We start from the raw sequence: 8,394 nt of genomic DNA, 5'->3' as shown, positions 1-8,394 counted from the left end.
GGTCCCAAAGCTTTTGAACTGCACGCGCGCACGGCGGGAGCACACGCAGTTCTGCACGAGGGTAGCAAATAGAAACTGGACTCTTTTTCCTGCCGAGGTCATATCTCCTATGTGACCTCGGCACGCCTTGAACCGTGATCACAACTCCGCCTGCGCGTATCTGGAGACTCAGGTGAAGTATGCACTTGTGTGTGTGATTGACTGCCTATTTCTCCCGCCGGTGGTTCGCATATACGAGCATGTTTTCGGTCATGGGGAGCGTAGGTTCAGCCTTCGCGTGCAGACTCGGCTCAGCCGAGTCATGCCGAAGGGCCCGTTGAAGGTGCTATGAAAGGAGAGAGCTGAGCGATCTGTGCAGTGAGGCCAACACACCCGTGAAGCCTGCAGCGACGATACCTATTATCCCATATCCCACAGGATACCTGCAGCTTATTCTGATTATGGTGCGCCATCTGGCCAACTGTCTTTCAGGGGTGAACGAAAAGACCCTCAAAGTGGGCTTCAATGATGGAGTGGAAATAAGAAATCTCACTCTCCGGACGGACTTTGTGAATCAGATGCTCCAGGTATTTCCCCTGCCTACTTTTGGCTTTTCGATAGACGGTTTTCTGACTGTCCACATCTAGCGAGGGCTGACTGTGCGACGCAAGTGTATGGAATCAGCTGTGTCTGACCCGGGGTCAGTCGACGTAAACTCTTCATTAGCAAGCGGCTTTTCTGTAGTCCGCGTTGCATACTGAGGAACCTAGGAGCGGCTTCAGGATTGAGTGGCCGACCTGACTGACTGCTAAGGGACTTTTCCGTCAGAGTCCGTCGTCCCCACCCAGGTATTCTGTTGTTTTGCGTATGTCAACAGAATGTCCGGCCGGTATTTTGAGTGCGCTCATTCAGAATGCCTGTCCGTAATGGCTTCGGGAGCGTGCCTCTGTGCATGTTTCTAGTCTAGTGTTCCGTTTCGCGACTGCTTCCGATATGAGGGCAACCCGCCGTTTCTGGTGCACACCAGGCGAGTTGCGCTTCTGGATGAAATTAGCAGTTTGTGTTGGACCTCATCTCTCTGGCTACTCTGCACGCATATCGCTTCCTGCGGTGTCTATCTCTTCAGGGAAAAGGAGTGGACGCTCGTCTCGAGTATGGTCGCATCGGCAGGGTCCGGTTTGTGTATACAGCCTTGCCGGGCATCGTCACAGTAAGAGCGTTCGCGCTTTGCAACCTCTGACTGCCGCAGCGTACAGCAGAGCATGCTGTATCGAAAAGTGTAGACGGCACAGGGGGCGCTCGCTGGCCCAACGCCAGGTTGTAAGGCCTAGCACAAAGGGCTGCTCGTGTAAAACCTGAGACAGCAGACTGGTCCTCTCTGTTGTGCATAATGGGCATCTTGTCGCTACTGGAAAGGTGCCTCGTCTCTCTGAAGGTTTGGCGTGTGTCGTCGTGGATTTCCGCGTCTTTGGCTACCACATTGTGGGGACACTACAATCTGAAGCTCGGCGTTCTGCCGTCGGGGTGCATCGTTCAGGCCTGACCGCGGGAGACTTCACCTCTGCATAGTCGCTGTGGTTCAGGCTTGTAACGACAGGCGAGGGAACACGTTCGCTCTGTTTCGCTCTGCGTCTTCTTGTACTCTTGTTCTCATCTTTCACGCTTCCACTGCGTTTTCCGGGGCGTCGTAGCATCATGCGAAAGCCAGTTCGTGTCAGCATGCCACTGTCAACTGCATAGCTTCACGGCCGCATTTTTCGTGTTCTTGTCTTCTCTGTAGCCCAGGCGCTGATATCCGGTGTACGTCGATCTGCTGTGACAGTGCAGTGCCTTGCATTTTCCCCATGGTTTTGTTGACTTGAGGAACCGTAGGGCACGGGTTTCACTATGCAACCGATACTGGAAGGGGTGCTGTTGCCGGCCTCAGCCTGGATGTTTCCCTTCTTGGAGTCGACTCGGCGGCGAGGGTCCTGGGTTCCAATTGTAGTAGCTACTTTGCCTCAGGCTTAGGCTTCCTCTGACTCAGCTGTCGACACCGCGCTCCGAGGGGACGACAATAGAGAATCGTGTTTGACTACGTCTGTAAACGGGACGTCTCTGAGTGGGTTGTGTCAGTCCGATCCTTGGGCTGCCGCCGGTGACGGAAGCGGCAATTGCTCTCATTGTGATCAGAGTACTGGAGGTCTTTCCGTCAAGGCTTTAGAGCAGCCAGGTGGCACTTTCCCGTCCAGGATATGCAAGTGCCCGTCACTTCTCGGTTGTGCTGCTTCGCCTCCCAGATGCAAGTTGACGGTTTAGACCTCCGACTGCGGCCTAACTTCACAGGAACAGCAATTCGGAAAATTTGCACGACTTTGGGGGAACTTCAGGATGAGCTGGATGACTCTCCCATTGTCGCATCCCCTGCTTCAGCTTTGCCCCCTTGCAGATTTCCATGCCCCTCTCCGATCTATCCTCAGTGCGCCGTCCCCGCAGAACCGGATGTCCACGATACATTCTCCAGAGTAAGGCAGACCGGTCGAGGTCCGTTTTTGCTATTCAGTCATTGGGCGTTTCGACGTGTTGTACTGCAACTCATATGCTGCTTGCGTCTGCGTCCGTTCAACTGAAGTCACCCTTTTGTCGCCTGCTGGTGGTCTCCCGGAACCTGTGGAGCGACTTTTCAGTCCCCTGCAACAGCTTCCTACGGCGGTTGCCCCTTCGTTTTGAGGCAAGCCAATGTTCGGACGCACATGCACACTGCCTGACGCAGAAGACAGGGAACGACAGGCAACCCGTACGTCTGCTACTATACAAGCCGGGGTTGCCACATCGTCCTCGCAGGGGGCTTCCTCCTGGCTGGGAGTGGCAATCCCCGAGCTGACCGTGTTTTGGTCTAAGGCGAGGCCCTAACCTACGTCGTGTCGAATGTCACATGGTACAGGTCGGCGATCCTGCTGGTTATTTGTTTCGTGGCGCGGTGCTTCTTTCTTGTATGGACTGTTTCTATGTCAGAGGCTTCCACCACATAGGGTGCCGCGGCCACCGCCGTTCGTTCGCCGTGCCCGCTACGTGCCTGCAGAGGCTCCGGTAGCTCATCTTGTTCCTGCCCAGGAGGGCGAGCCGTGTCTTTCCTCTTGCCCCGTTGCCCTTCCTAATCTGCCCAAGTGCGAGTTACAGATGCCTTCTCTTTCCCTCGAAGCCCCGTCGTTGAGTCCCATATGCGAAAACGTGTGTGAACTCATCGAGGGGTGTACGGACACCCTAGCTAAGATTGTCACTCCCGCCCACGAGAACTTCGGAGATGTCCCTGTCGCATCTTATCAAATTTGCGTAAGTCGGAGGGTCGTGTCCAGCAGGCCCAGCACGATCGCGACGTTTCTCCAGACGGACGCGAGAGCAGCACTGTGTACCAGCACTTGTCTTGCCTGCCGCACATAGGCGACAATCGCGAGACGGATTCTCAGGCAGGTTTTGATTCAAGGCTCTTTGTAAATTCGGTAGGCAGCGAAAGTGAACGCCCATCCCGCGCCGAGTCGCCCTGAGTGAACCCCCGTCCCGCGCCGGGTCGCCCTTCTCCAGTGCGCCGCAACAGCGAAACACACTGCAGCACCGCGGGAGACCAGGCGATTTGCACGAGCAGGCTCTGACATCAACACACCCTCACCAGATGGCTTTCCGTGTGCAATGCCTGATTGTCAGCCGAGGCCAGCTCTGCGCGAACAACCGCTCCGGCACGCATATCTTCTTCCGCCTATAGAAGACCAGACGTGGCTAGGATTCCGTCGAACTCCCGTCTACGTCCAACCCCCGCAAGCGGTGCCCGTATCGTCGCCGTTGTTGACGCCCTCGTCTCCTGAACTTGGCCCGGTCGGCCTGCCTCCTGGCTGCATCCTTAGGCCCGTCATTGATGGTTCACCGCGGTCTCTACGACCGGCGGCCCATCAGGCGCCGCTGATTGTTCCTCAGATGTAATCGTTTCAGTGTAGTTCCGGACATAATGACGAGCTGCAGATGGCTAAGACGGTTACGTGTATTTGGCCTTCCCCACTTCACCCTCAACTGCTTTAACGCAGCTGACTGGGCTCCCGCTTTTGCCGAGGTTGCGCCCCGACTGTTCCGTTGGTGGTGTCTGTCCTTCGTTTGAAGTCACAATGGTTTTCTGCGGACGTTACATGGACGAGTGTACTTCATTTCTAGAAACCGGAAGTGACCCACATTGGTCTATCCCTTTCAGCTCTGCTTTCGTCGTCGGGTGGGTCGAGTTTTTCACACACTGCGCGTGTGATGTTGACGGTAGAAACGACCGAGCGGCCGGTCGCATCCGGAGACAGTGGCCGCTTGAGGGTTCTGTGTCCCGAGAAGCTAACAGCTGGTGTAGACACTGCTGACGGCCCGTCTCGTCAGGACGGAAGAATCGCGGCAGTGCCGCACTCCAACCGTCTGCATTGTGACGCAAAGGAATTCCGCATAGTACTCTCGGCGGGCATGCCTTGTAGTTCTGTACTCGATGCTCGCGGCATAGCGGGCCCCGGCGAACCTCCAAACGAGCTTCAGAAGCCCATCTGGCGGTTCAAGGTTTTCTTGCTCGTGCGCGTTGTCTTCGGCTCAAGCTGGAGTTTACGGGGAGTGTCTCGTACTGAACGAGACAAAACGTCTTGATCACTGGGACCATGTTCTCTCTTCCAAAGGAACCTGATCATATCGCGCACGTCCCCGTTGTCCTATCAGAGGCGACTAACCGCCCGACCTCCGTTGCACGGAGAAGAGGGTCCTTCAAACCAGCCAGGTTGTCGAATAACCTATGAGGCGCTTTAGAATTGTTTCGGCCCCCAAAGCGAGGCCGCGCGACGCGCACACGTACCCCGAGTTGGAACTCAACTAGGACGGCGAGATGGAATAAGCCCCGGAGATGGGGGGAGAGGGCAGTACCAGAGGCCTCGCTGGGTTTCCGTTTTTGTCGGGGGCCAGTGCACCGTGACCTGGCAGTCGGCAGTTATCTCGGTACTCAGTAATGTATACACGTTGCGCTGCTCGTTAATCCCGTTCTCGACCGCACACTTCGTTATGGTTTTGAAGGTTCGAATCCTTCCTGCTTGCCTGAAACAGAGGCTCAGGTAACCGAAGTAGAGGTGCCACGCTTTAAGTGTGGCTCTCACCACGAAGGTGAAACTCGGGCGTGCATAGGTTCTCCAGCCTAGTGACTGGTTGTCTCTGGAAGCAGCACGCCAATCGCGCATGAGGTTCTTGGTTGGTTCCGTCAACTTTCTGACTCCCTGGTGACGTCAGTTTTGTCTGATACTGGTGCTTGAGAGTTCACTGGCCTTTGGGGCCTATCTCTGAGTTGGCACAGAACGCAGACAACAATTTCAGTTTACGTGTCATCCGCTCTGCCAAATTGTTTGAATTCTGTAGTACGCTCTTCTGAAGAAACAAGAATCAGCAAGTATCTGTGAGGGCAGCAAGTGCATCAGCAATCGTGAGGTCTGACGGTGTAGGCCGTCTCGCCCGCTCTGTCCCAAGAGGAGGCGGGGAGCGATGAGGGTGAGCATTCAGGTCCTGATGCGCTCGAGGAAACCTACATCCGATCAACTTTATGCTTTTTCAGTAAACGGAAACGGCGAACACTAGCAGGGGGGTACCACTGTGGGGAAAAGACGGGAATCCTCGGATGGGAACCATCTCGAGCAGCTGGCTGGAGTTTGGACTGTGGTAGGTACATTTCATGAGCGTTGCCTCAGCCCAGTACATTTCACGAGCAGGATACACCCCTGTCGGGGAACAGAGACTTGCTTCATGAAAGAACAGCTGGGCGGACGTTCCCGCCGGTGTGGCCGTTCGCCGTACCGGTGTTTGGCCCTTGAAGCCGGGTTATTTGGTTCAGGTCGTCCAGCCTTCTTAACCTGACATGGCAGGTCACCCTCAGATCGTCTGTCCTTGTTGCTGTCTCCTTGGCGTCTGCTGAAGGTGCGACAGCAGCGCAGTCCCTGCGCTTCCAGCGCTCCGTGTCTTCTTCAGGTGTGATGTTTCGGGAATTTGTACAGCCCTGTGAGATTTCACTTGCATCGCACATGAGGCCGGCCTTTCTGACACGTTGATTGAAGCATGTTGGTTCCTTCCCCTCGCCTGCTCGTGCCATAGACGGGGAAGGCACCAACGGGCACGTGGCTGTTTCTGCCACTCCTGAAGAAGCTGAGTGTGAACTCCGCCAAGGAGGCCCGTTCGAGGAACGCCGGCTCCCCGTGCGCACGCCAGACGGCGACTGCACAGTGGCTTCCCACTGCGAATCTCGCGGAACGGTGTAGGCTTCGTTGCTGTGGGCCTCAGGTGCGGACCCTGGTAGCAGGCTGAGGAGGCGCAGCTCAACAGCTGTTAATTTCCGGGAGCCTTTGTGGCTAATTCTTTGCGTCAATGGAGCTACACCATCGGAAGCTGCACAAGGAGAAGGTCTGCGCTGCCGGGAGCAATCAAGTGAAACAACTGTGGCCGGGGTACTGGAATCCCACTCAGGGAACGCTCCTGACTTCGCCTGTAACGATACTGGCACAGGGCTTGCCTGGCGACCCCGTTTCACAACAATCTGCGTGTAGCTGACGTGCCCTTCGGCACCTGCTGCTTCCGGTGAGTTCAGAAAGGAGGCGGCCGCCGCGCCGTTAGGAGAGCTGGATAACGCGGGGTGTCGGTGGCGACGCCCGATTCGAGACTGATTCATTCGTGGTCTGCGAGGCCCAGCTGTGTCGGACGGGCCAGCACAACCGGAGGGCACGTCTTCCGAGAATGATGTGTTAGGTGTTGAAGCTGCTTCCATTCTGAAAGGCAGACCGGAACAAGGCCCACGTGGGGTCCACGTGAGTGTGCCAAGGGTGATGCCGTAGCCCGACACTACGTGGCGTTGTTCACCGACACGAGCGGAGTCGTGTGCATGTGGCGCTCACCACGAAACCATGCATTGCAACCCGGCTCCGACAGATCCTTAGATCTGCACTCTGGCGGTTGCGGAACCAGCTATCGTCCGAATAGCCCGTAGTGTGCGGATGCAACTGAACGTACCGTTCCGTCTAGTTTTGCCATAGCGGAACCTTGTGTTTCTGCTTATAGAGTGCTGCAAGGCAGTGCAACGAACTTGAAAGTAATAGAAAATCCTGAGAACCTACAAGCTTCCGACGTCCATATAAACCTCCGGAGATCCTGAAAGCCTGTTCAGACACCCCGACCTCAGTTTGAGCTCACGGAGCATTGCCTCCGCTGCTTCCACCTCACTCTGCAGCCTTGCTGCTTTCGCAACCGGGAGGGTTTCTCTACGGTAAGACAGACAGGCAGACAGTACGGGGGTACTGAAGCCTGTGCAACGCCGTGACCATAGCTTCTTCTTTCCTGTCACTGCTTGTTTTAGCTATGAACGGGACAAAAACAGTACTTCATGATCACGGGGGGGCTCCGCGTGGGAGTGGTAGGTGTTTCAGCCACTGTCATTCAGCGCGCGACCTGCGTCGACGTCTGCGTCTGCACACATATTTCCGGAAAGAGCCAGTACCTGGCTTCGGTAGCGACTCACGCCCGGAACTGGGCATTGTCCTGCGCGGAAGGGCTTCCTTCTGGCCGAAGCAGGTGTCTCCCCATTCTGTATTTGCCGTGTTGTGTGCAACCAGTTATTGTTTCGCAGCTGAATGATAGGATCTGAGGTTTCCCGCGGGATAGGATGAAGGGGCACGTGCCCAAACTCACGGCTTTTCACTGAACTTCCTAGGTGACTCTGCTCCAGATCCGGGAGAAGCGCCAGGGGTCCGTTCTGCGCGTGTGTCGCGCGCGCAAATCAGGGGTTTGTTAGGGCGTGGAAACTCCATTGCGGCGGCCGCAATGCGACAGAAGACAGAAAAACAGTCCGCCGTTTCCTCGTCTGCGCGGGAGAACTTGGTCCCGCTCCGTAGTCCCCCTTCCTGATCATGTAAACATGGTATTTCGTGACCCCTGAGGAGCTGGACAGAGTAAACAACAGCGCGTTTCGCTACTCGGCCAGGCATGGATGTCAGCGGACTGCGAACTTGCCTGCCGATCCAAACGCCCCACACATGCAACAGAAAAAAACGGTTCGGCTTCTGTAGCTGGAAACGCGCAGCTGGGACGGCACGTACCCGTATGCCTCGGCAGTTCTAGTTCAAACTGTCTGGAAAGCCAATAGAACGATAGAGGAGGAACGTGCTTCTCTTCCAAGATCTCCTGCTGTGCGACTGACGTAGTGGGATCACCTGTTCGGACTGCATCCGGCGGGATAGTGCGCTTGCCTGTGTGCAACGCATTTCAACTTAGTCCGTGTTAGCACGGTCGAAGTCAACTTTCCTGTCCACCATGAGGGAGCTAAGCGCGTTTCTCCCCCACCACACCACAGTCTCAGTCTCTTTCCGGATCACTCAGACCACAGGAATGAGCCTACGCCAT

At 56.0% G+C, this 8,394-nt stretch overlaps 2 protein-coding genes across 2 annotated transcripts in view; one reads left to right on the top strand and one right to left on the bottom strand.

Annotated features, from left to right (window-relative positions):
- CSUI_009985 (amine-terminal region of a tm vesicle-mediated sorter) overlaps positions 1–4,074 on the top strand; it is a 5,151-nt gene extending 1,077 nt beyond the window's left edge. The window contains exons 2-6 of the mRNA XM_068070092.1: positions 472–566; positions 1,106–1,189; positions 2,259–2,483; positions 2,974–3,291; positions 3,661–4,074. Of these exons, the coding sequence (XP_067917933.1) occupies positions 472–566; positions 1,106–1,189; positions 2,259–2,483; positions 2,974–3,291; positions 3,661–3,933 (995 nt within the window). The 3' untranslated portion in view covers positions 3,934–4,074. The remainder of the gene's footprint in view (positions 1–471; positions 567–1,105; positions 1,190–2,258; positions 2,484–2,973; positions 3,292–3,660) is intronic.
- Positions 4,075–5,212: 1,138 nt separating this feature from the next.
- Positions 5,213–6,304, bottom strand: CSUI_009984 (uncharacterized protein). Its single transcript, XM_068070091.1, has 2 exons — positions 5,806–6,304; positions 5,213–5,297 (listed from the first exon to the last, which is right to left on the bottom strand). The coding sequence occupies exons 1-2, from the start codon at positions 6,095–6,097 to the stop codon at positions 5,275–5,277; spliced, it is 315 nt and encodes a 104-aa protein (XP_067917932.1). The 5' UTR covers positions 6,098–6,304; the 3' UTR covers positions 5,213–5,274.
- Between the last annotated feature and the right edge of the window lie 2,090 nt (positions 6,305–8,394).

The sequence above is a fragment of the Cystoisospora suis genome, assembly GCF_002600585.1.
Source record: "Cystoisospora suis strain Wien I chromosome Unknown contig_6490, whole genome shotgun sequence".
Classification (NCBI taxonomy): Eukaryota; Apicomplexa; class Conoidasida; order Eucoccidiorida; family Sarcocystidae; genus Cystoisospora; species Cystoisospora suis.
This window is presented reverse-complemented; position numbering and strand designations above follow the sequence as displayed.

Excerpts from the sequence above, each read along its gene's own strand:
- CSUI_009984 (XM_068070091.1), bottom strand. The coding sequence starts at position 6,097 with ATGGCACGAGCAGGCGAGGGGAAGGAACCAACATGCTTCAATCAACGT. Across the intron at positions 5,298-5,805 it reads GCTTCAAGGGCCAAACACCG|AGATAGGCCCCAAAGGCCAG; the intron begins GTACGGCGAACG and ends GTGCCAACTCAG.